Below are 27,577 nucleotides of genomic sequence, written 5' to 3' on the forward strand. Positions count from 1 at the left end.
GTGCAAACATTTGTTTTTAGCAATGCTTGCAGGAATCTTTCAGAGCAAGACCACACAGACTTTGAAAACAACTCCTAATGTGAACAAAGAATGAGCAGCATGAAGGTGAAACTAGAATCAATAACTAATTCTATGAAGACTACTGGAGAGATGCTACATACAGAACACATACCTCTCTATCAAGGATAAAGTGCAGCTATGCTATACAGGGAATTCAGGGCGGACATATAGAAAGGGTTTGGTCTCAGTGTTCAGGACGGTCTGGGGTCTACAGGAGTGACTGTACACAGTGCAGTCTGCAGATATTTAGACATTCGTTTCACTTTTGTGCTGATTGACAAGAAGGTGCAGAAATCCACCTTTACTTTGAAGGTATTTGCATCAAAAACTATAGCTAAATCTTTTGTGTTCTATATGAAAATTATTGGAAATATGCATAAAAGGTCAGAGTCTTTACCTTTGTGAGTTAAACCAACTGCAGTCACATTTGGAGCTTGAAGTTACTGACTTTAGCTTCATAAACTCAGGGCCTGAATCCACAGTCATGTAATATTTCTATCCATTATTTACAGATGATTTATTACAGTACTTATTCATATATGTCATGTAGAGACAAAACTGTTTTCCTGATCACTGTAAAGTTTGTGAATGACATCTTTTATCTTCCCTAGTGCAGTAACTGCTAATTCTGATCAGACAGTATTTAACTGAACTGTGTTTTGGTGTTAGTGCTAGTGATTGTGAGTTTGGCATATCTGCAAACAGGCTGGGAGAGCGTGCACCAGCTGGTGGTAACTTAAGTCAATACTATCGCCTACGACCGATGAGGTTACAACCCACTTCTAGGCTCAACTTTTGCAGCACAGATGGGTTTTTTAAAGAATTTTTTTATCTATTCAGAAAATTGCGTCGCTCCTTATGTGCACAACAAAGTTCACCTCCAAATTATTTGCATTTTCGTGCCGTTTACTTGCCTCGTCCTTGGTGTGGCTGCAAATCCGATGTAATGTTATGCCCAGGTAACAACCAGCTAGTGCACTCCGCCCCTGATTAACATAGAAAGGGTCCAAATCTGTGCATGTGAAATAATAATACAAAACATCACCAGTGCAAAAAGACACTGTCTGCTCTGCAGCACAGTTTGGGTAGCTGTTAGTATCTTTTGTGTGTTTTGTGAATTGTCTCTCTGACTCATTTGCACAGATTTAGCTGGCCCAGAAGCTGACACCTAATCTACACATGGGAAGGTTTTTAAAAGCTAAGGTTTTGAGTGCATTTTGGCTTTTCTTATGCATGCAAATAGCACTGAAAATGCACTTTTTGGAAAACTCCTATAAGATTAAGATTTCTAAAAGCTCCTTTTACACTGTCTAGGTGTAGAATGGTAAAACAGATTTGGGCTTGTCAAGTTACACTGTGCACCAGTTTCTACTCTACTTGATGTCACTTGTGTCCATTGTTATCACTTTTGTTTATATTGCAGTCATGTATGCCAAACTTACACTAGCCTTAGAGGTCTATCTATCCATCTAATGTTGCTAACTGGACTTTAGGCATGTTTATACATACACACAGTTGCTTTCACACTATGTTGATGAACAGAGATGCCTGAATGGTCACTGCTGCTTCATACAACACTAATCCAAACATGCAAAAACACACCACCAACATTGGAGATCAGATCTGGATTGATGGGTCAACTCTGAAAATGAAACTGTTGACTCTTCACATCATGTGACAGTGCGTTTTTGAGTTTTCATGATGTTATTTACATTATTTTTGAGGTGGAAAACCTACATTTTCAAAAATAACCATCCACGAGTGGACTAGACTTTAAAATCCTTTCACGAACCAGGCCCTGAGTGTGCTGTTGTTTTAAGTAAAAATCCATGTAAATAGGTTTTTGACCAAATATTTGGGCTGCACTGCCATTGGATGAGGATGAGGATAAGGATATGTGTCAGGGGTTAAAGTTACTCTTACTTTCAGTAAGGGTGAACCGTTGATATTCCACCGACGAGTGCTGGGTTTCTTGAGTCGAGACTGAAAAATGTTTGGTACAACAGAATGAGACACAGAGGGAAAGAAGATAAGAAGGCACCTGTGCTGTTCCAACTTTTATGCATGTTTTCCCGCGGGCCATAAAATGTAAATTCAACACTCATCATTGCTTTGTACAAGCCACTGAACCAGCAAAACAGTCCTTCAAAGATTCCACCAAACTGAATCCTGACACCTACCTGATGCAGCTTTTTGTTAGTGCTGTTAGTCTGGGAAAGGACTAGAACGCAAAACAAGAATGTGACTGGGACTGCGGAGATGACAGAAAGGCATTAACCAATAGATCCAGGAGAATGACATCCGAAAGAGTCCTCTGCTTCAGATATTACTGCTGTAGGTGATTCCCAGTCACATTCATGCTCATGTAAGCCTCTCAAGGACAGGCAACATGCATGTTGCCCAACATGCACCATAAAGGCAGGGGGCTAAAAAGGCATGGCACTCCGGTCCTGAGGAGTCGACCTAGAAAAGCTCGTTGCTAGTTGGGGCTGGAGCTGACACAAAAAGCCATGTTAAAGATTTCACATGAGGGGGCTGAAGAGGAGGCAGGACTGCAGATGAAGAGGAGCAGCCGCTGAGTTCACAGCCACACTCAGAACGGTGTGTTGAGGGGGGAGTCAAGCTGAGTCACACTCATGCTCACACACCTGTGTTTCCATAATCACTCATTCAAGATGCATCTTTTTCACACACATACACACTCGCGTACAGCAGGTGCAGGACTCAACGCAGTACCTGGGGGGTTACATTGGAGAGGGAGGGGCACTGAGAGATGCTTTTGGCTACCTGCAGTGCCTCTATCCTCAGGGCAGCAAGCACCAGCTCCTCCTGGGCCGCACACGTGATGGGATGGGGTCGAGGGGGAGGGTTCATGGATTTCAGGGGGGAAAGGGGGTTGCGGCCCAAGGATGAGAGAGCAAAGGGAAAACATAAATAGACTTGAGTTTTGCGCACACACTTCTGCTGCCTACAGTTCACACACAATCTATTTCACTCACAAAGCTTCAAAATGTCAACATAAGAACAGGAAAAATGGGAAAGAAACTTAAAAAGGTGACACAATGGGATTACACACAATAACATGAGTGCCACTAATAGAGGAAAGCCCTGTAAGGCTGGAGGTTTAGGTACTTGCTGTTAACCAGAGCAACGAGTACGAATGATGGCTGTCACGTGGCATCCTGCATCTCTTTGGCTGTGCATGTCTTTAAAACATGTAGGGGCCTATGTCCATAGCTGGCTTTTGTGGGTGTGTGTGTGTGTGTGTGTGTGTGTGTGTGTGCTTGCAGCATTCATTTTTATTTCTAAACCCATGCAGTCCTGTCTGAGCACCCTGGGCAGAAAAAAACGCCCTCAGCATCAGCTATTTTTGTCACCGTGCATAAAAAAAAACGATTGAAAACAGTTCAACTTTGGAACAACACTGTCAATTCTCCCCAACTTCTCATCAAAATCAAAAAGGGGCAAGACTTCTGACGTTAGCAGAAGAGAAACTGATCCGACTCGTCTTCTTCATCTATTCACGAGGGTGGTTTTCAGGTCTGCAGCTGCTGCCTGTGTCAGGACAGGATTCCTTTACATTGTCTGCATGTCTTTTGTGTGATATTTCCTTGGAATACAGAAATATCAAGAACGTAGAGCTATTTCAAAACAATTTTACAGATTCTACCGAAGAAAGCAAGACTGATTTTTTGCAATGTAGCAACAAGGAATGCTGTGAGAAGCACTCTGAAAATGAAGTAATTGGCACTGCAAGTGCTAAAAAAGACAGCGATGGACACAAACGCTTGCAGCGAAAAATGCAAGGATGCAGCCAACAAGTATTTTTGATAGTTGAACTGTCACAGACTATTTTGGACGATTAGTCAGGTATTCAGGTGAACTTTTGTATAGTCACTTCATGGCTCTTATTGGGCCAAAATGCCACGAAAGAATGGCATCATCTGGGGTTTTTCTACTCTCGTAGACTGAGGGTTACTGACTTCCTGTTTGATTATAGACCTGATTTGATAGGTAGATGGAAGATTTTTGCATGAACTTAAACATTAAAAAAGGAACTTTTTACATTGTATTCTCACGCTCACTGTCCACACTGGATCTATTAAATTTTTAATCCTTTGCACTGTGAATTTCAGTTTCTCATTGTATAGAAATGTGGCATCTAGAGCTTTTATATTGAAAGGGTGAGAAAAAGACATGTGGTGCAATATATTGACTAATATTTGACAGCTTTGAGCTAAATAGTTTTGACTCTGTGTTCAGCACTTATTTGGCCTTTTTGTCTACCAATGTCCTTGTTTTTTTTTTTTTCTCATATTCATGCAAGCGACTGAGAAAATGGGAGAAGGGCAGGGGGAGGAAAATCGGCACGCCACATCGCTCGCCTGCGATGACACTATAATATGAATTGATGTAATCAAGCTGATTTATCGCTGACACTTGCCTGCATTGCATGCTGGTAGGACACAATGTTATGGACTGAATAAGTAAACATATTGATAACATAATGCGCAAATGACTTTTGACTTGTCCAGTTCTGTAATGACAACATGCAAGAATGTATTTTTCAGAAAGACACCAGCTAAAACAGTCACTAATGACACCAAAAACATAAGACCTGTTGTCAGAAGAAAATGCTGGATAAACGGAGAGCAGACATTTCTGAATGTATGTTGGGATCACCAGTCATCAGTCGCCTAAGCTGTGCTAATGTTATTGTCAATAACTGATGTTTATTATGTTAGTTCCGATCCCAGAAACACCTCCTAAAGTGTTGCCATGTTTGTAGTTTACATCCCACACATCAGCTAGTTGTATACAGTCTGAGATTTCTGGTGTGCCGTCTGCATATATCAGGATATATTTACAAGAATGCTCGCAAGAACGCAAAGTTAATCAGCAAGTATGTCTCCAGCCCATGGTGTTTAAAGAGGGGTCATATGAGGTCTGAGAACACACCTGTAGTTTTTGGGCGAATGCAGTGGGGTTGGTCTCAGCCAGGTCGGGCTCCAGGTACTGCAGGGGGTCGTCGCACTCAGACAGCCTGTCTAACTGGGGCATGGCCGGGGCTGTAGCTGGAGCAGGGGCCTCCACAGGGCCCTGGCTAGGGGGCTACAGGGGGCAGCAGGTGGTTTAGGCAGAGGGCAGGAGGGGAGGGGTCAGCAAGGCAAAGCAAGCGCTGAGTGTTTGAGTGGCAGCAGTGGGAGCTGAGTCACTGAGTTAAAAGTGGAATCTAATGTGGCAGAGAGGCTATGTGTTATCAGTGACAAGGCTTTAATGAGAATCACTGTGACTGATGGTGCTGGTATAAATGAAGCCTGGGTCATGGATTACAATAAGATGTCTGTGTTATAAAATAAAAACTGACAGATTCTCTTTATTATGATAGTGACAACACAGACATGACAGATTTTCCTTCTTTTGACATCATATATGACACTTCATGAAAGCGTTTGGCTCACCTCTTCATCCCTCTCTGTGCTCTGTGTTCGGCTGAGCACCTCGCTCTCTCTCTTCCGGCCTTTATCCCCAGCAGATCCCTCAGGACCAGGGCGGGGGCTCAACACCGGTGTCTTCATTCCAGCCGATATCTGAGCCTCCATCTCCTCAAAACTCCTGCACATAGCGAGAGGAAGAGAAAAGATTAGGAGAGGGAGTGAGAAGGACGTGGTATGTAATGAACTGTGTGTGATGGATGGGTGTGTTAATGAAGAAATGCTTGAACAGACGTACGATGAAATTTAAATCTGTATGATTGAGACAAGCAATAAAAACTGCAAGACATCTTTAATCGTGAACATATGAAGCAAGGGAATGGCATGTTAAGTTAGATGGCTCATTTTAATTAACTAAAATTATTTTCATATTTTAGTTTTGGTCAGTTTTATTTAACTATAATAACCTTGGTTATGACTACAGGTGAGCATAGTGTAATAGTGAATGTCATACCCTGTGCAGGGGGATCCAGTGTCTGATCCATGTTCATGTGAGTTCTTTGTTAAGTTGTCAGACACAGAGTCAAGCTTCAGGTACAAAGAAGGCTTCTTCACTGATAGTGGCTGCAAGATAAACAAGAGCAAAGAGGAAACGTTAGCGACTAAATGCCAACTATCTGGTGTCTCTGCAGAAAGAGATAAGAAAATACAGAAGTATAAACAAAGCAAATAACAGGAAACACTCACAGGTGAAGAGGAGCCGATCTTCTCCATGTACTCAATTTCATAGTCTTGTGCTGACAGAGAAAGAGGAAAAAATAAATAAATTCAGAGGAAGACATAAAAAAGCATTTCAGCCCTCAAAGACTGAGTCAGAGCTATCCTTTCTCTCCGTCATGTCTGACCCAGATGAGTCGAGCCACACAGCCGCCACTGGGCAGAGGTGGCTCCTCTCGAGGTCAGCAGTCAGAAGAGAATGAGGCCGAGGGTTGCTCCAAAGCTGCTGGATGAATGAAGGGTGAGGAGGTTTTGTTCTGCACATGATAATGTATCTACACACAAGCTTTGAATTTCCTTTGAGCAGTGCTTGTCTGTGGTATGCTTTGATCACTGTTGGTATTATTAGGACACAGGTGTACGAAGGTGCAGAGTCAGACAACTCAGCCTAACATAGGGCTGGGCGATATGGACCAAAAATCACATCTCAGCATATGTTATCTGAATGGGAATACATGATACGCAGTCTTGCACACATTTAGACCTGAACTGATAAATATTAATGCCACTTTATGCACTGTTAACGGGCAAAAATGAGAGGCATGAGATTTCTTGGTCCTCCAAACCAGGGCTGAATTTTCTTATCTGATTAACTGTTTATGAAATGTTTAATGACACAGGGCAAAATATTTTTTTGTCATAAATGCCACAATTTGATGATTTTTGGCATATTAAATGCCTTTATTCTATAAATAGGTTGTATAGTGATATTTTTCATAACACATTTTTTCAGGATTACTGAGCTGCTTAACAGTTTAACCATTCAAAAGCTTTTTTTGTGAGGGAAGCCCTGTCAAATTAAGGCTCGGCTACTTGTTTTTATATTAGGCAACTTGGTAGCCTGGACTAGTGTTTCAAAACAGTTTTAATCACAGTGAGTCAGATAAAATTAGTGAGGAGTCAGGGGTTCTCCCCTTGGAAATCTAGAACATACAACACTGAATTCCCTGAATTATGGAGAATATTTATGCAATAATTTGTGGAGGAAGATGATTTCAATCGTCTGGAAGGCACCTTGTCTGAGACATGTCCTTAACCAAGCTTCAGGACCTCTCACAAGCAAAAATCTGATTTTTTAAGACATTATATGGCCTCAATTTCAGATGTCCAATTAAAGACTATTTGAGACTTTTCAAGAATCTGCAGAAACCCTGTTTGAGTCATGTGAGCCTCTAAGGATTCATCATGAGGCCTGATGTGCCACAACTCCAGGGTAGAGGGGGGTGGCCAGAGGCAAGCTCAACGGCATCTCTTTTATCCGAGCCTTATCACCCCTGGTAACACACCCAAAGACTGCTGGCGGTTTTCCGGTCCTTGGAATATAATTATCTCTATAATTTTATTTCTAAGTCCTTTACTGCAAAATAAATAAAATGATTCCTTGACAATAGATTATCTTATGGTCATGTAACTTTCAGTGATCTTGCAGTAAACAGTATTTTACTGAGTCAGGCCTTGTTAGCTCAAAAACTTGATGTATCTCCCATCCCTAGCCTCACCTGGAGCCTCATGAGGGAGACTGCTCTCATTCACAAAGGACGTGAGGTCACTGGGCTGAGGGAAGTCCTGCTGGTCGGAGTTCAAGTCCGCCTCCATGTCATGCAGGTTCCACTTGTGACCAGTGGAAGAGGCCAGCTTCTCCTCATCTGTGGCGTGGTCGTCCTGCATGTGCAGGGACGAGGATTCATCTGTGGGTGGCGGATCCTGAAACACAAAAGATGAAGAATCAAAAGAGGCACAAACAGCCACTTAGATGGAATAAATTTACTGGTAAAGAGAATGTGATACACACCTGGCAAACTTCTGACAATGGAGATTTCTTTGGCGACCTCTTCACTCTGAAAGTATTACTGAGAAAAAGAGAGACTATAAGCCATCAAGATCCAGAGTCGTTCAGGCTCTTCAGTAATTGACTAAGGTGAAGTATCTTGAATTTTCTACATATTGCTAAATTTTCAGGGTTTTTTGCAAAAACTGAAAACATGATGTGAACAAGCAGTGTTTTAGTTTTACTAACAGAAGTCTATGTGAAGCTGGAATGAATGAAACAGAGGAATTTGTTAAAGAGGATTAAATCACTTGTTAGCAGCTGCAAAGTCCACACTGTTGGTGAACCACAGATAGGTTATGACCAGTTTACCTTTTACACAACTCAACAAAAGACTCCACAAATAGGCAGGAATGCGTGTTGGGCGGAGGTGATGGTAAAGCAGCAGGTTAGTTATGATCACAGTGCAAATGTCAAGTGTTATGACTGCTAAGGATCTTATTATTTTTTATCCTATCTTTTTATTTAAAGGACTTTGTGAAGCCTTGTCGTCCTTGGATGTGACTTTATCACTTCATCCTATTTTATGAATTGATGTTAATGTCACATTTGTTGTTTAAACTTCATTCTCCAACAGTCTGCAAACGCCACAGAAAAGGTTGAGAAAGCCAATCACAGCTGAATTGTTTTCCTCATAAATGTTATAACAGACTTGTATGACTGTGTTATGCATTATAATAAAATTATCCTGTCAAATGGTTAAATAAATATGCTCGTTATCTGTAAAAATGACAAATGTCACAAAAGAAAGTTAAAAGAGCCGAACGCTCCCTCTGACACACTACAGACTTATGAAGCTTTCTGAATACAACACTTTTCAAAAAGCCTTTTAATGTATAATGTAGTACAAACAAGGCATTCAGACCCAAGTATTCAGACCCACTTCACTTTTTCAATTTCAGTATGTTGCAGCCTGGTGCTGCAGTAAAAAAAAAAAAAAAAGTCATTTTTATTCTCATTAATCTACACTCAGTACTGCATCATGAGAAAGTGAAAACAGAATTTTAGAGATTTTTGCAAATTTCTGAAAACTAAATAAGTGAGAGCTACCACATTGACATCAGTATTCAGACCCTTGACACGTGAAATTTAGCTACCATTACTCTTGATTGTTGCCAAGATGTTTCTGCATCTTGACTGGAGTCCTGTGGTAAATTGAATTGATTGGACAAGATTTGGAAAGGCACACACCTCTCTATAGAAGCTGATGGGGTATTGAGTCTAGATTATTGAGGGGGAAAATGAATATAAATAGCATCAGGCTGCAACATAGCAAAATTAAAACAAGCGAAGGGGGTCAGAATACTTTCTGACAGAATGATGGACTGTGATCTCACCCTAAATCACCCCCTTCTCATGCACTAAACACAAGGAAAAAGATTTTTTCTTTCAAGGTAAGAAATGTGAACTAAAATATACAAGTTTTAGTTTGTTCTGCTGAAGTCCACAAATCTTGAACAAGCTGGAAAGCACAAAAAAAGTCATCATTTTTGTCTTTTTTTTTTTTTTTTTTAAAGGAGCAAGGCAACAGCAGCTACTGACATATGTTCAGTCGTGAAGCTGTGTGGCTCAGGATTTTAACTCAACTCTAAAGAGCTTCCTATTGAGAGATAATAAATGTACACTGCTATTCTCTAGGTGCTTTTGTCTATGTGTATTGTATCAATGTCAGTATATTTTAGGATCTTAACAGGATACTCAGAATTTTGGGGGAGTTTTAGGTTAATACTAGATGCCACTAGTTGTACATGAATGTAACAGTATGTTATGTGATGTCTAAGCCCTGAACTTCCAAGTTCAGAATAATGACAATGGATTATTTCTATGAGAAGTCACAACTGATCTGCATTTAAATTGACTTTGTGAATGAAGTAAGTTTAAACACAACATATTGTTACTGTGCCAATAAAGACCACAAGGGGGAGCCACAGCACCTCATATGTTACACAGTTAAATGGGAAAGAGTGCCTGAGAGACACATGACAAAATATTAACACTTCTTAGACAAGTGTAAGTAAAACACTTCACCTAATACCAAAACTGGAGCCATTATTTCACCACTGTTTGAAAAGAGAACTGATGTAGTGATAGCCTGTTTCCTTTTCAGTGATTTAAAGGGTGGCAGGAAAAGGCTGCAAACGATAAACATCAATAACTAATTCAAATGTGTTAATTTTACCCTAGTTAACCAGTCAGTCAAATAAAGCCCTGCTGCTCTGACCTCTTTAGTTTCTCCTACATTTTTAAACTACAACAGTTTTAACTACAACAAACATTTCACTGATGCAGCACTGCACTTTTCTGCATCTTGCTCAATGCTATGGTGTTGTAGGAGGGTGACATGCAGGGTGCCCCTCTTGTTTGGGCATTTTGCATTAATGTTGGGCAATTTTAGGCTACTTCAGGTTATAAAGGGCTTAGCCACACTCAAATAAGTTTTTGTTTTTCCTTCTTAAATCTTGAGATTTATTTCTGTTTTCTTTAAATACCCATATTGCTATTTTATAACTGCTGTTTTTAAATTATGTTTAATACTGTAATAATTAAGATCAGCTAAACCAGTGATTCTCAAATGCTGTGAACCACCATTATAAAACACCATTACACACCATATACACATTTTTGTCAGCCAAGGTCAAGCTTGTAGGCATTTTTTTGCCTTCTCATCCCTGTTGATATGCTCATAGACTGTCCAAGGTTTTGAGGCCCTTTGTGACTTGTGGCAACCCTAATACCTGCCCGGACAATACCTTAGGCTGTGCTTACTCGCCACATTTTTTTCAACAGAGTATTTTCCCATGACCTTGGTAATGTGCAAGGACATCCAGAGTACAGCCTGGGTTGTGTCAATCCTCCTCTCTGCCTGATAGTGCCCTCAGGCAGCTTACTCCTTTACACACTTTACACACTTAACTTCAGCCAAAGTTTTTGGCCCAAACATGCCTTAAAGTCCTAAACAGTACTGTTTCCTCACATTTTACTTTATTTGGGTAATTAATTGTGCAACGATGCAACAATTCCCTCAATTGCATGAGTAAAACTAGAGTGGCAGCTGAAATATTGATTCTACTGTGCAGATCAGGAGGGGACGTAAGGCTTTGTCTGAACAATTAGATCTGTACATTTTAGCTTATATCAAGGTAGCAAACTGGATAGTAGGGCTGAACGATTTGCATTAATAATCTAATTGCAATTTTTTTTCACTCCGATACTGCAATTGCAATTCAATATACAATTATTATTAGGTTCCTCTACTCATGCATTTTCCAAAAAACTCAAGCAATAAATCATTCTACATTATAACCTACATTCAGTCAGGAACACTCATACATTTAACCATTTAATTGAAAAATGGATATTCAGCTTTACTTGGTAGAGAAGGGTCTGCTCTAAAGATGCTCTCTGGGTTAGTCAAGCAGCATGCTTTGACTTTCCAGGGAGTCCATGGCTAGAAACCCTGATATAAATAGAAATATAAACAACAATGTGCTTTGAAAACAATAAAATTATTTAAGAAGCATTCAATCCATAGTAGCATGAATCTGAATATGAGTGTGCAACAGGAGGCGGCTGGGGTGGGGGAGGTGAAGCTGGCTATTAGCTGACCACAGCTGGGGGTATGAACTAGTCCTAAGCTTCATCAATATTGGATAGAATGAACTAGTTATTTGTGCTCATATTGCAAATTTGATACCAACTGCTTTATTGAAGGGGATAATCATTTTTTGTCAATCATTTTGATTTAAAAAAAACTTACATAAAGCAAGAAAGGAGGATTTTTGTAGACCATTTTTAAAAATGACACTTGAATGTTTGCATAATGTGCATAAAATCTCTGCTGCTGCAAAAAATGAATGTATTAAACTGGCATTTTGACACATTTCAAGTTTGAGAAATTTTCTGCAATTTGTACATTGAGATTTAATCTAAATTGCGATTAAATGCCCAGTCCTACTGGATAGTTTATCTAAAGACATTTTAATAAGAACAAGTGCGTATCAACCTATTCTGGAGGGATTTTTATCAATAAAACAATCAAAGTTAAAGCAAATTTTTAATAGTAATGTATCCCGTTTTTATATGACCCCAAGGGGGCATTCAGGCATTCTTGCAACGAGTCAGAGGGCTACAAGTATGGAAAAAGTTGGGAACCAGTCCACTACATGGCACTGAAAAAGAGCTTAAATTGCTCACTTTAAGTCAGTTGACATGCTTTTTGAAATTCTAAAATAATTTAAGAGATGATTAAGCTTAAAAATGCATTGGTGTTAAAGTTGTACCATGGCTTAATTTGGGTTGGCATGTTAAAAATCTGTCATCATGATAGAACTGGCTGACTGTGAGTTTAAGAGTGTGATGTTAGTAGGGAGAGGTAACAAATGCTTTTTTAACTGAGCTAAATTAAGGGTTAAAAAGGATGTTTGTGTTGTCTCTGTACTTACAACAGACAACACAGAGAAGACACACCCTTGGACTTCCTGTGACATATGAGAATACACAGAGACAAGTGACAGAGAGACAGACAGAGTGCAAAAGACAAAAGACCTGCACAGACTAGCCTTAAATAGACTCACAAACACATGCACTAAACATTCCCATACTAGTAATCGACTCTGAACTCACGATTTGATCGGGGTTTTCTTCTTCTTGGCTGGTTTGTTCTGATTCTGGTCCTCCAGTTCTGCGATGTTATCATTTTCGTTCTCATTGTCAAAGTCATTGGATGACAGTTCAAATGAGGCAGAGGCCTTTGGAGGAGAGTTGCCCATCTTATTGGAGGATTTGAACGGGTCTATAGAGTCGTCAAAGTTATTTGGGTCAAAGTTATACGATGGCCTGGGTAGTTTTGGCGAGTTACCGATGCCTTTCTTAGAAGTAAAAGGATTGAAGTTTGGATCATCCCACTTGTCGGTTTCAAAGCTGTATGAGCTGTTATGAATGGGGATCTCCTCGTTTCCATTCTGAGATTCTGGAGGGTTGTTGTCCAACTGCTCCGTCTGCGCTGGAGGGGCCTTCTTCAGCCCCAGCTTTGGTTTCCTCAGAGGCATCTTGGCACCCGGCTTCTTGCCCACTTTCTTTGGTGGGGGCGAGGCCTGGTGTGATGCCTCGCTGCTCTCTTCAGAGTAGTCAAACTCCAGCCTTACCGGCTGACGTTTTGGCAGGATGGGTTGCTCTTCGGGATTGGTGATCGGCTCTTTAGGAGGAGCTGGAGGACTTGGCTCTACGGCAGAGAATGGTGGACTTTCTGGAAGGTTTGAAACAGGGGCAGGAACAAAATCTTTACGGCCCAGAACAGGGGAGTTGGCAATTTTACTTCCTCCAGTTTTGAAAGGGTTGATATTCTCAAAATTATCTGGATCCCATTGGTAGGAGCTAGCTGGAGGGATAGGGGATTCTTCTGTGTTTGGTGGACTTCCAGAAATCGGGGTCTCTTCTTTGCACAATGGTAAGGCAGAGGTAATATGACTCGTCTCCTCCGGCAGAGGTGGAGGAGTCACTACCCGGCTCTTCCTGGTCTTTCTGAGTGTTCCCCCAGGACTCGGAGTTGCAGATCCCTCCTCTGCTTCCTCCTGAGCCTGCAGAGGGCTGCTGGTTCTTGGCTTTGCACGCCTGTTGCTCTCTGGGGTGCTGCTTGATGAGGCCGGCCTTGGACTCTCTGGGTTGGAGTTCTGTCTGAGGAATGGTTTCTTCTTCAGTGAACCAGGGCGGACTTTCTTAGGCCTGTGGAGGGTCCCAGGTGCGCTCTCACTCCCCACGCTGAAGGATTCAGAATGTGGACGAAAGCCTCCTGCTGTTGATCCTTCAGTCAGATCGACACTGTCGAGTTCTCCTCCCTGGAGGCTTTGTGAACGAGTTAGACTATGACTTGAAAACTCTGAGGTTAAAAGTTCGATGTTGTAGGTGCCGCTGGCTGCGATGGGCCTGTCCTCATCGAACACAATAGATGGGGATTTGCAGGGTCTATCAGCTAAGGTCAAATCCGGGGCAGGACTGGAGACTGAGTCGTCTGCTGCTGCAAGAGATGGAGAGACAAAGTTAAGCGCTTTATTCAGCTGCTTAAAATATGCAATCTTAGAAAAATTAAACTGAGATTATCATATTTTAACTAGCGGGGGGAGTGAAAAAAGGCAGGTGCGATTTTGGAAACCTGCAGCTATAAAAGCTGCAGCTGGCTTCTGACATGTGCAATTATAGAGACGAATGTGCTTTAAATAATTCAATAGGAGTCTGAAAGGCATGAAAAATGGCCATATGAGGGTGACTGAGCTTAACAGTCAGCCCTTTCTTTTCTTAAGCCCTTTTCACACATGCACCATATTCCAGGAAATTTCCTGACATTGTCTGGGTGGGGGCGAGAGCGAACACCAGTGGCTGACTCTGCTTAGGCTGGCAACACACTAGACAGGTTTTAAATGTTAATTAATCTAAAAAATTTCAGAGACCAAAAACATAAGGACAGTTGCAGCAAATGTTAAGACATTTTAATTCTCTTAAACACAGACAGCTTGGCCATACAGTGGAACCACTCATCTGTTGTTTCTATTAACCCTTCTCACAGCACCACTTTCACTAAAACTCACATGGAATATGTGGCAAGCAGAAAAATAAATATGGCAGAAGCCATGCTTTCCAGGTCTGCCTGCTCTTGTTGGCTGTAACAGATGTTCTGTTGAAGGCAGCATGTTTGATATTTACTTGTTTTTGTTCATCTCCTGATCAACTATGGCAAGAGTTTGCCCACTGGCTCCACTGATAGTGAACAAAGATAATAACTGTCTAACAAGCTTGCATTATGTAGGTGGGACATCCTTACTATTTCATATGCTATGGGGCTCTGATTGACTCTGAATGAATGTGACAGAACGTTCGTCCAGTCACCCTCAGAGTTTGTTTGCTTTTCTTTTCTTTTGTTTTTTTTTTTTAAGCTTCTGTCCTTCCAAAACACAGACAAGTCTATCTGGCACATCAGGAAAGATTGGGACAGTTCAAAATTGATTGGTATCAGTATAATACACACACTTAGACAAAAGTATTTAGTACAGTCCTCGAAAAAGGCTTTCCCCAAACTATTGCCACAAAGTTGGCATAGCATTGCCCAAAACATCTTGGTATGCTAGAGCATTAAGATTGTCCCTCACTTGAGATAAAGAGTAAGGGGTCTAGCCCAAACCCTGAAAAAACAGCCCCATACCATTATCCTTCCATGGCTAGGTGCAGGGCATTATCATGCCCCGCACCTAGCCATGCAGTGTCCATTGCAAATGGAGGTGCTTGATTTTATACATCTGTGGCAACAGGTCTAAATGAAACACCTGAATTCAAAAATTAACAGGTGTGGCCAAATACCTTTGTTCATAAAGTGTTTGTCAAATGTTTTATGTCACCACTCCTGTTGTGTCTGTATTCTTAAAACCTCTTCAACATTTTGCAGAGGAACTGACACAGATTCTGTTACCTCTTTCAGTCCAGAGACAAAACAATATTTAATGTTTAATTGATATAATTTTACCAACAGCTAAGCTAGTATAAACAGTCTCTAATCTTTTATGTTAAAAGGAAATCAAAAGAACACACAATAATAAAGGTTTACATTTAAATGTTGACATTAAAATTCCTCAAAATTTACTGCATTAATTTCCTTAAGTAAAGAATGCATTAAAACCTTTTGAGAAGAATGGTCACACTGCCAGTCTAATACCAAGCAGATTCATGAAAGATCAAACTTTTTTTTTTTAAATACCAGTATGAGACTGAAACTACTGTTGCAAAACATGTATTCTACCCAAGTTCCTGTAAATATTAAAGCTTGAATTTACTAACTTATCCACTGTTTGGGGAGAATGTTTCAAAAGTGCTCTAGATTTCTTTAAATCCTCCTGTTCCAGCAAAGCAGACCACACCACTGAAACTTGTGCTTTACTCCACTAGGTGGTGCAACAAGACTCTAACACATGCTTCTTTGTGTTGCTGTGAAAGAGCATCTTACTGGAAGAAGCAAAACACTTATCATGGAATAAATCTGCAACAATACCTGTGTCATGAGATGGTAGTTGGCTGGTTTGAGGCTCTGTTGGTGAAGCAGCCTTCACTGGAGTTGTGGATTCAGGTGTCTCAAATGCTCCATCAGAATCTGAGCTCCTGTAATTTAAAAGATACGGACAGATTCAGTTTAAGCTGCTCTGAATCACACTGATATCATCTGAACTCTAATGACTCTGACTATGTCAGGATTATGGACATAGACGTCATGAAAGGACGAGCTCACACACATCATTTTACATTGTAGTTTGGTATCAAAGACATATGGTAATATCCCTGCAATATATGAGGAAAAATGTTGTAATGTAGATTTACCAAGGGCAGTATTTAAGTATACACTCACTGGCCATTTTATTACACCTGTTTAATAAACATCTAATTAGATCACATGGTAGCAACCAACACATTTAAGCATTTAGACATGGTCAAGAAGATCTGCTATAGTTCAAATCAAGCATCAGAATAAAGGAGAAAAGACCTTGAACTTATATGGTTGTCAGACAGGTTGGTCTGTGTATTCCAAATACTGCTGCTCTACTGCAGTTTGCAAATAAGAGACAATCTATCAAATGAGTGGCAAACACACCTTTTAAGATGTCAGAGTAGAAGAGGGACAAGACTGATTCAAGCTGATGTATAGATAATACAGTGCTTATAAAAAGTATTCACACCCTATAGATGTTTAGCCTTTTATTGATTTCATATATCAGTCATGGTCAATATAATTTGTTTTTTGGCCAAAAAAAGTATTTAATGTCAAAGTGAAAACAGATTCTAAAAAGAAATGTCAATCAAACAAAAATATGTAATGTAAAATAAGTGACTGCATAAATATTCATCCCCTTTAAATGTTGCCAAATGCTGCTAGTAGTCTCACAGTTAGTGAAATCAGATCATGTAAGTGAAGTGAATGTGTCTGGAGGGTCCAGTCACTGACTAATCAGTATTCCTGGCTATCATTACACCATGAAGTCAAAGGAATACTCCAAGCAACTCAGAGAAAAGGTTATCAAAAAGTACACACTAAACATCCCACAGAGTTCAGATAAATCCATCATCAAGAAATGGAAGGAATTTGGCATATGTGTAAATCTACCAAGAAGCATATGGCTACTCTGTAGGAGGAGACTGCATACAACAGCTGCCTGGGCCAAAGCTTTATGGGAGAGTGGCAAAGACACTGTTGATGAAATCTCATTAAATCTTCACCAGAGGTCACCAAAAGGCATGTGGGAGACTTCATGGTCAAGTGGAAGAAAGTTCTTTGGTCTGATACCAACATCAGTGTAACATCACAGATACCAACATCTGTGTAACACAAACACAACATCTCCACTGTGAAGCACTGTGGTGGCAGCATCATGCTGTGGGGATGCTTCTTGGCAGCCAGCCCTTGTAAAGATAGATGCTAAAATGAATGTATAAAAATATAGGAAAATCCTGGAGGACAATCTTATCCCGTCTGCAAGAGAACTATGGCTTGAAATGGTTGAAAAAACAACAAGGTGAATGTTTTGGAGTGGCTGAGAAAAAGCCCAGGCCTCAATCCAATAGAGAATTTGTGGCTGGACTTGAAAAGGGGTGTTCACTCCCATATTCTCTTATGCAAAACAGAAGATGCATTGGAGTAAGGTGGTCAGATATAAAAATATATTTTTTTGATATGACAAGGAGGGATCTTTTTTCTAGTATGCTTTGTGAATAATAAAACTCTTTTTCCAAAGATTTTTCTCCACATTTTCATGTGTTATCAGTTTCAAAAAGCCCCTGTCATGTATAAGTTACAGTTTCATTTCTTGTAGACTTCGTTGCTTCCAATGAAAACGCTGAATCTGCAGAGGGATGACATATAATTACACATCTGAGACACAGAATGGCCCACCTCTAAATACATAAGCAATATCAATACACACACAAAACCACCTCAGAATCAAAACCCCTATACACACAAAACCCCCCTAGAATCCTTAGGTATCACAGCTATAAAACAAACAGGTATAACTAAGGGGAACAAGCCACTAAAAATAAAAAGACTGAATTCTGCTTGACAATAGGCTAAAAATACAAGTCACATCCATTTATCGTCCTGAACAAAAGAAATATTGATTTTTCTTCCTCAGCACCCACATAAGCACAGAGCCAGCTCACCAGATAGCCTAAAAACCAGCTACTGCGCTCCGCTGATCATGTTTTATCTGATGCCATCTCGCCCCAGCCTACGTCTTGTCTCACCTCTGTCTGACCGGCTCCCCAGCCGCTCTGATCAGGTTGTCATGACGCGAGCCCCAGGAGAGGCTTCGGAGGAGCCCCAAAGCCGGATCCGAGCCGGGGCTGTCCCCGTCTCCTGCCCCTCCCAGCAGTGTATCCCAGCCCCAGCGAGCCCACTGCAGAGGAGACAGAGCCTGCCACGCACTCACTGCCATGGCTGCCGGTGGGCTGCACCTCTCTGTACCACGATGCTGCTGCCTGACGTGCAGGTAGACGACTACTAGATCACACCTCTTCTCTCCTCTACGGCACCTCCTTTCCTCTACTGTCTGATATCCATCTCTCTTTGTCTCCTATCTACAGTTTCAGGCCTCTCACGTTGCTCCTTTTGTCATCTGTAGCCTCACTAGTCCGTCTCCTCCCCAGCTGAAGCTGATGCCTCCCAATCTGAATAAGAAGGGCTGCAGAAGACCACCGCCTCTCCTGCATACTGTATACTCTGGCTCTCTCTCTCTCTCTCCTCCCTCCCTCTCTCCTCTCACTCCTGAGCATCTTTGCTGTATCAACACAAAGGAAAGGTGATCGAGATGCACCTCTTCTGATGAAACCTGCTCATTATTTATGCCTCCACTGCATCTGATTAGAGCTTCAAGCAACTGAGAGAACATTAATGCACAAATATCTTAACAATCAGTGAATGCTTTGGTGATTTCTTAAGTAAAATTGATGACATTTTCATTTATTTGGGGCGTTTTATAACTTTATTTAAACAGGACAGTGGTGAGAATCAGATACAGTGCCTATAAAAAGTATTCAACCCTCAAATCTTTTAGCCTTTTTTTGATTTTATAAATCAATCATGGTCAATATAATTTGACTTTTTTTTGACAGAAAAAACTGTTTAATGTCAAAATGAAAACAGATTTCTACAAAGAAATGTCAATTAATGAGATGTGTAATGTAAATTAAGTGATTGCATAATATTCACCCCCTTTAAATTGACTGACCTAATTCAATTGAATTAAGATAACTGGCACTAGTAGTCTCACAGTGAGTGAAATTGGATCACCTGAGTGCAGTGAATGTGTCTCAAGTAACTGTAGTATAAAGACACCTGTGTCTGGAGGGTCCAGTCACTGGTCCATCAGTACTCCTGGCTAACATTACACCGTGAACACAAAAGAACACTCCAAGCAACTCCGAGAAAATGTTATTGAGAAGCATAATTCAAGGGATGGATACAAAAAAAAAAAATCCAAAGGCACTGAATATCCCCCAGAGTTCAGTTAAATCCATCATCAAGAAATGGAAGGAATATGGCACATGTGTAAATCTGCCTAGATCAGGCTGTTCTCACAAAATGAGTGACTGTGCAAGAAACAGACAAGTAGAAGAAGCCACCAAGACACATATGACTACTCTGAAGGAATTGCAAACTTTAGCAGTTGAGATTGGAGAGACTCTGCATACAACTGTTGACCCTGTTCTTCACCAGTCAAAGCTTTATGGGAGAGTAGCAAATATAATGCATCTGTTGAAGAAAAATCAAAAAAATGGACTAGATTTGCCAAAAGGCATGTGGGAGACTCCATGGTCAAGTGAAAGAAAGTTTTTGGTCTGATGAGAGCAAAATGGTGCTTTTTGGCCATCAGACAGATACCAAACACTACACATCACCACAAACACATCATCCCCCCGTAAAGCACACTGGTGGCAGCATCATGCTGTGGGGATGCTTCTCGGCAGCTGGCTCTTGTAAAGGTAGAAGGTAAAATAAATGCAGAAAATTATATGAAAATCCTGAGGGACATTCGTATTCAATCAACAGGAGAATTATGGCTTGGGAGAAAATTTGACTAAACTAGAGTTTGCAAAAGGCATGCAGGAGACTCCATGGTCAGCTGGAAGGAAGTTCTTTAGTCTGATGAGACCAAAATGCCTTTTGGCCATCCAACAAGACGCTTGGAGACTTTCCTTTATTAAAATATTTGTAATTATAGTAATTAAATTGAGAATATTGACAAATTTGTTACCTAGGTTGCCCATCCCTGGTTTAGAGAGTTGGAACCGTTTTAATCATGGCGGACACTTGAATACATCCGGGTCATCATTTCTGTAAAGGAACCCTTCTAACCTGAAGAGACTATTCGAATGTACTCAAGACTGGACCAGACCTGGGTTCCAGGTACCGTAAGTGGTAAGTAACATTGATGTTAATTTTGATGACAATTTCTCACATTTTTCCGTGCGGGTCCTCAGAGAGATTCAGCTTGTCTTGGATAGAAATAGGAGAGGGCTGCAAGGAAACACTGTTGGAAATCTCTGCAATAGGTCAACAGAACACCTTCACTTTCTATTTCAAATGTTGTATAGTCTTTTTCTTTTTGTTTCTGTTTATAAAAGAAAATCAATGATGACCATGTCCATTAATGATGACACTATGGGATATGGAAAATACAGCAACCATTGAAAGTTTCAGCTCAACATCTGATGTACAGTTTATGTTCTCTTATCTTTACCACAGCATCCTTTTCTACCTGCGTAAAAATAGTAAGAAAAAACCAAGCCAAGAAAATATGTAGCAAGGATTTAGATTTTAGATTTCCTTTTCAGCACTCACAAATGCACAGGCACAGATACGAAAAGCAATAACACCCCCAGGCAGTTAGATGACACTATCTGGTCTATATGTCCTATTGATCTAGCCAATCCAAAGGGATCTACCTCCAGGCTCTGCTGAAGCCATTCAGCACCCGATGGGAGTCCTTTGTCACAGACGCTCACACAGGGATCTCATAAAAGCCTGTAGTATGAAAGGCATGAAACACCGAGCTTCAATATCTGAACAACAAAACCAGAGCTGAGATAGAAGGGTCGATAGAGAAGACTGGTAATAAAAATCTTTGCTGACTTAAGACATCCATTCTTATCTCTGGGGTCAGATCACAGTGGAGATTATGGCTCCTATGAGTGATGGAAAAATGTAGGAGTAGCAACAATTCTCTGAGCTTCGCAAACTGTCTAACCAGCCTATTTAAACTTCATTAAAGAGTAAACAGCTTCAGATTGTAGTTGATTAACTTTGATGTGTCATCAGACCAAAATCCTCTGTATTATCTGTATTTTGAGGTTTTTGTGATGCAAAACTAGACAGCACATGGCCAAGACAGTGCCAGAGCTGTAATCTCAGCGAGGGACCAGAGAGTCCCAGCAGGATCAGACTGGCCTGACTGGAAATCCATCTGGATCAGTCACTGGGAATCAGGATCACAGTGTCAGATGGTCTGACAAAGACATCTCCTAGGACCGGACAAGCATAGATACGTGCAAAAGGAAATAATATAAGAATCAACTGTACTGTCTTAAAGAGTTAACCATAGAAGTTGAACGTTAAAAATCACATCAACATATTTCTGCAACTCAGACAGTACTCCCTCTCTTTTGGTTAAAATTATGACTGAAGATCATCAAGTTTCTGTATTTTTCTTTACCACTGATCATTAAAAAACAGAGATTTCATTATTTTGAAGCACATGGTATTAAGACTACAGAAAATGTAACAGCCTTAATTTATTGAAATGCTGACAATGTTTTGAACAATTTAAACAGTGTGTAGAAGTTTGTCTGCAATTTTTTTCATCATTAAAACAAAAAACTTTACGGTATTGGGTGTATAGGACTTTTATTTTTATTTTGTGTCTGCAGTGTCAAACAGGTTTGATATATATTTTGATTTTACTGAAATCATATCAAAGTTTAAATTCTGGTATTGTGACAACCATTTGGTTTTTCTTTCTCATTCATTCTCTTCAGTTGTTCCTTCAAATAAAGGTGGAAAAAGCCCCCCCAAAAATACAAGATACGCTCTCTGGTCCATATTGCCCAGCCCTGCTGCAACCCTCGTTAAGTGATTTCTATTTCTGACACACTCTTCTTGGAAGGCTTTTCACAAGATTTTGGAGTGTTTTGTGGGAATTTGTGCCCGTTCATTCTGTAGAGCATTTATGAGGCCTGGCTCGCAATCTCTGTTCCAGTTCATCCCAGAGGTGCTCAATGGGGTTGAGGTCAGGGCTCTGTGTGTGTGAGGGCCAGTCAAGTTCCTCCACACCGATCGCATCAAATCATGCCTTCATAGTCCTTGCTTTGTGCACTGAGGCACAGTCATGTTGGAATCAAAAAGATCCTTCCTTAAACTGCTGCCACAAGCATAGCATTGTCACAAATGTCTTGGTATGCTAAAGTGCTAAGATTGGCCTTCACTGAAGATAAATGGCCAGCCCAAACCCTGAAAAACAGCCCCATACCATTATCCCTCCTCCACTAAACTTCACAGTTGGCACAATGCAGTCAGACAGCTAACATTCTCCCGGCATCAGCCGAACCCAAAGCCACCTATCTGACTGCCAAACAGAGAAGCGTGTTTTGTCACTCCACAGAACACATTTCCACTGCTCCACAGTCCAGTGTTGGTGTGCTTAGCACCACCCCATCTGATGCTTGGCATTGGACTTGGTGATGTGAGACTTGCATCTGCTGGGTCATGGAAACCCATTTCATGAAGCTCCTGCCATGGTTTTTGTGCTATGCAATCAGCAGAGTTTTCACACTCAATAGTTTTTAGCAGTCATTGACCCAACTCTGTGATTTCACATGTCTGCTGTTTTGTGGCTGAGTTGCTTTTGTTCCTAAATGCTTCCACTTTCTAATGATATCACTTAAAGCTGACTGTGGAATATCCAGCAGGGATGACATTTGACAAACCACAGTATTGCAAAGGTGGCATCCATCACAGCACCATGCTTAAAGTCACCGAGTTCTTCAGAACGATCTGTTTAGGATCACCAATGTTTGCATATGGAGACTGCATGGCTAGATGTTTGATTTTATACACCTGTGGCAGCATGTCTGATTAAAACACCTGAGTTCAATAATTAACCGGTGTGGTCAAATATTTCTGACCATATAGTGTAGCTTGTATCATTTCTTTCTTTTTCCATTGTGTTTTAATCTGCGCTGTTATCTTGTGTTTCAAAAGCCCATTTGTGCTGGCAACTTTTTGGTGCATGAAGCAATAAAAAATCAAACTGCTATGACTACTGCTATATGCAGAAAATGCAGGAATGAAACCCCCCTGAACAAATCCCTTGGTAAAAAATTGGTCCAAAATAACCACAAAGTTGTCAAATGAACAAAATTTCCTGGTTGCAGGAAATTAATTTTAAAGTGTATTTAAAAACGGCTTATCTGGTAAAAGACGGTGATAAAACCAAAACAATGGAGCAATTAGAGCTCATTTCAGTGCCACAATTATGTCCCTGCAGAGCGCATTTTTCATGTGACTGCAAACACTGTGTTGCTATGGTAACAGGAGGTTGCTCCCACCATATGTTCCACCACGATAAAAGGGGGGAAAAGACGAGCTGTCCAACACAAACATACAAGCGAGGCTTTCCCTAAAAGATTCAGTGAAATGTGTTTCAAAAGGAGGGGGGGCATTGTAGGTTTATGATGCAACATCTGCTGCATCAGCATCATTCTGCATCACTGAATGAGAAAAGAAGAAAACTGGAGGGATATTTGAAATCCTGCATCTCCATTTCTCCAAAAAATGATTAAAACTGATCACTATAATGGAAATTCAAAACAGAAGCTTCTTATTGATGTAAAATAAAACATCAGGAAATTAGTGTTGTAGTTAACTAAATCTAGAAGGTAATCAAAAATCTACTTCAGATTGTTTCTGTTAGAGTTTCTTGGGCAGATTTTATGTTACCTGGATACAGACAAAACCTAGAAAGAGGAAATACAGCATGTGGGTGAGGAGTCAGGATACGGGGGCGAATAGAAACAAAGAGAGCAGCCGTTAATAGCAACGTCTCGCAGGCTGAGTTGACTGCCTGGAGACAGAGACTCTGCAGCATGAAGCAGAGCGACGCCACGTTACAGACAGCCAGACGTGTCCGCGCTCTCAGCTGAATCTAACACAGCGCTGTCTAAACAGCTTTAACAGAGCTGGAGGGGGAGCCATTGCAAAAAATCCCCTGGGGAAGGGGTGGAAACAAGGCTGCACTGACACATCAAACACATCAAGCACACAGACGTCGCCATCTGAGCAAGGCTTAGGCTTCATTTTCTACCAAAACTCTGAAAATCTTGTTTGCAAATCAAAGAAGACTCTTATCTGCTCTTTGCAAAAAATGCTAAATTTGATGTCACAAGCGAAAAATGATAAGAAGTCGACTGTGATTGGACAGGAGGGATGACTGAAGGCAGGCTGCTGGTCTCCAAGCAGCTGTGTGATTAGCCTCGATGGGTTTGATGCTGCATTCCTCCATCTTTCCTCACTTTGCTCCCTCTCTAAACCCTCCCTCTTGTCATCTTTTCCTTGCATTTAGCTCCTCCTTTACCTTTAATTCCCCACCTTTTGCTCTATCTCCACAATGTATCTCTTTCTTGTCTTTTTCTTCCTCTGCCTTTGATTTTTCTGGTCTGTTTTGCAGCTTTAATACCAGGGTGATTTGCGATTTTTGGCATTTAAGAGTCTACAGGCTGCCTGTTGGACAAAAAGATAAAAATAACCAGCTTAGTCATTGCTTATGTCAACAGAAAGTGGGCTAATTCTGCACTTCTGAGCTAAATCACTTGGAAGCTTTGAAACACCAAATGTTAGTCCGAAATTATTTCTAAATATACTTTTAACTAAAGTGCTCAGTTTTTTTTTCTGCCACCATGGGGCCCACCATCAAAACAAAAACAAAAGTTGACATAGAGGCTATTAAGTATTTACGTCTTTTAAAAGAACATAGAGCAACAAGACAAAACAAGGCAGTAACTTGACAGCTTGGCACTGCCAGAGTCTGTGTACATTGGAGCTTGTTGGTGGATAAAACTCATGCCAAGGCTGTTCAAGAGAAACATTTAGGGTTGCCCTTTGCTCTTGTTTTAAAAAAGAAATGTGGACCAGTTCTGATAAAACGGCTGCTATACTTAGCTACATCTGTGCTAATTACTACACTAGCAGCAGCCATTGTATACACCAACTAGCAGTGCAACTAAACCCCACCCAGAACCGTCCAAACTCATGTGAAAGCAGATCAGGAGAAGAGGGATTCATCTTTTCTGTGAAAATGTTTTCTAATGAAAAGTTTTAGTGCAGTTCCTTTCTCTTTATTTAATAAAGAAATTTGGTCCAGCTCTAATAAAACTATGTACACATCTGAGCTAAATGCTACACTGGCGTCAGCCATTGCTACCAGAATAACTAAACCATGTCTGTAGCTACCACCTTGTTCTGCTTAAATGACACTGTTTGTTCAGGTCCATTCTTTTACCTTGCAATACTGTTTCAGTTTGGAGCTTTGCAAGATGACTGTGCCTGATTACAGACATGCTATTTGGCCAATCCATCCCCTTTGCAAGGTTACCAGTTCGTCCCTCCTGTAATTGCACTGATTACAGTGCAATGCCTCATGTTTTAAAGGAAGTTTCATTATCCCTGATTTCAACAATTTTATGCAGCTTCTAGCTGTCTATGTTATCTACACTCCTGCAATCAAGGATGATGGTTGTGATGCTGTTTCCTCAATAATTAGCCTTCATTCATATTGCCTGCTATATTTACAGAATATAGATGTTGCGTAAACATACAGATGAGGAATACTTTCAAAAAAACAGAAACAAAAAATAAGCATACATAAATTGGCAGGGTGAAATGGCCATCAGTACTGTCCAAGTAAAGTGTCATTCTTTGAGAAATACTGTAGAGTTTAGATTTAATAGATTTCAGAGCTCAAAGGTCATTTCATCTTTACATACTGCAGGTAACACTGGCTTTATGATTAATTAAAGAGATTTTTTTCTGAAAATTTTGCATATTATGCCTTTAAGGTTGTCAGAATTTTCAGTATTAAATGCTTTTCAATACCATCTGCAATAAAATCTTCACTGGTGCAATGCATGATGGTATTATAGCTTTAAATAAACTGCATCTTTATACTGAGACATGCAAATTTTGGAGGAATTTATGCATCTAAACTTGCAGAAGAAGCTCTGAAAACTGTCAAAAACATTGGAAACATTTCAGTACCCAAACATCACTTGCATGTTTTATTCAATTCAGGTAGTTTGCATACATATTTTGCTAATAAAAGTATTACAGTTTCAAATCAAGCATCAACATTGTTTGATATTTCACTAGTTTCATAAAGAAGTTTAAAACCCTGGTATTATGGCATATAGCAGTAAAATTAGATCAGATTTTTGGTGTGGCTACTTTACAGTGTGATCTTTGCTGTATGAATGATTTGTTATGAGGGAAAGGGGAAGGTTGGTGATAAAATGAAATAATTGAGTTCTTCTTATTAATAATTGTGTTCCACTGCTTCTAGTCAATGAAGAACAAGAGAGACCAACAGAGGGAGCTCCTGCACTTTCATCTCTGTGATGAATTATGATGAAGTGTTACATCATAGGCACTGTACACGCTGTGAAATACCACAAAAAACCTTTTCATTTGACAAGAGCCTCTCCAGTCACTCAGAGGTGATGTGGTGAGCAGGAAGCAACATGGAGAGGCTCTGAAGAGGAGAAGAGCACACAGTGGCTCTGTCCTATGAAAACAACTCCTCAGCCTCAAATGAAGCCGTACGGGGATTCACCTCTGCAGGTCAGATAAACAGGCCGTGCATGAGGAGTGTTTGTCTCAAGGAGCAGATGTCTCACTTGTTTGATGTCTCATCTCCATCCAGACCGATGTCAGCTTCAATCAAGGCAAAGCCAAGTGTCCCTTTGTCCAGGAAATCCTTCTAGTAACAAAACAAAAGAACCACTAAGGACCAAAAGAGTGCCCAACTAAGATAATCTCTGTGGGTAATACCTCATTTAGCCTAATCTGACTCTTTGACTGTAAGCAGATGGCACATTAAACAACAACAGGTCAGCTCTGGGAGTCAACGCTGGAGAAAGGAAGGGGCTGAAATATCAGGAAGGGAACTCAAGACCCCATATAAAAAAAGAGAACAACACAATCTGGACTTAAGCTGCTTCGATAAGATGAGTAGTAAAATAAATGACCTTCAGTATAAGCATGGGTCCTCTCTGAAGACTTTACACTTGCATATCAGAGCCTTGTGGTGTTTGCTAAGTGCCTTTGACTGTGAGTGAGCTCGGTAAAAGCCTTATAAGTGACGGCTGGGATGGTCGCCACTGTGCTTCAACTCTGCACACCTGT

General features: G+C 40.6%; 1 protein-coding gene across 12 annotated transcripts in view; it reads right to left on the reverse strand.

The window, feature by feature from the left end:
• The window catches only part of tacc2 (transforming, acidic coiled-coil containing protein 2), a 130,298-nt gene that overhangs the window by 13,467 nt on the left and 89,254 nt on the right, over positions 1 to 27,577 (reverse strand). For 5 of the 12 annotated variants that reach the window (XM_041788695.1, XM_041788689.1, XM_041788691.1 and 2 more), the window contains 10 exons: positions 16,133 to 16,239; positions 12,724 to 14,113; positions 8,065 to 8,122; positions 7,772 to 7,976; positions 6,243 to 6,292; positions 6,010 to 6,119; positions 5,523 to 5,676; positions 5,020 to 5,172; positions 2,797 to 2,889; positions 1,984 to 2,043 (listed from right to left, as the gene is read on the reverse strand). In XM_041788695.1, coding sequence (XP_041644629.1) covers positions 1,984 to 2,043; positions 2,797 to 2,889; positions 5,020 to 5,172; positions 5,523 to 5,676; positions 6,010 to 6,119; positions 6,243 to 6,292; positions 7,772 to 7,976; positions 8,065 to 8,122; positions 12,724 to 14,113; positions 16,133 to 16,239 — 2,380 coding nt within the window. The remainder of the gene's footprint in view (positions 1 to 1,983; positions 2,044 to 2,796; positions 2,890 to 5,019; positions 5,173 to 5,522; positions 5,677 to 6,009; positions 6,120 to 6,242; positions 6,293 to 7,771; positions 7,977 to 8,064; positions 8,123 to 12,723; positions 14,114 to 16,132; positions 16,240 to 27,577) is intronic. The other 7 variants (XM_041788699.1, XM_041788698.1, XM_041788690.1 and 4 more) reach the window with 6 other exon arrangements.

This window comes from Cheilinus undulatus, linkage group 6 (assembly GCF_018320785.1).
Source record: "Cheilinus undulatus linkage group 6, ASM1832078v1, whole genome shotgun sequence".
Lineage (NCBI taxonomy): Eukaryota > Metazoa > Chordata > Actinopteri > Labriformes > Labridae > Cheilinus > Cheilinus undulatus.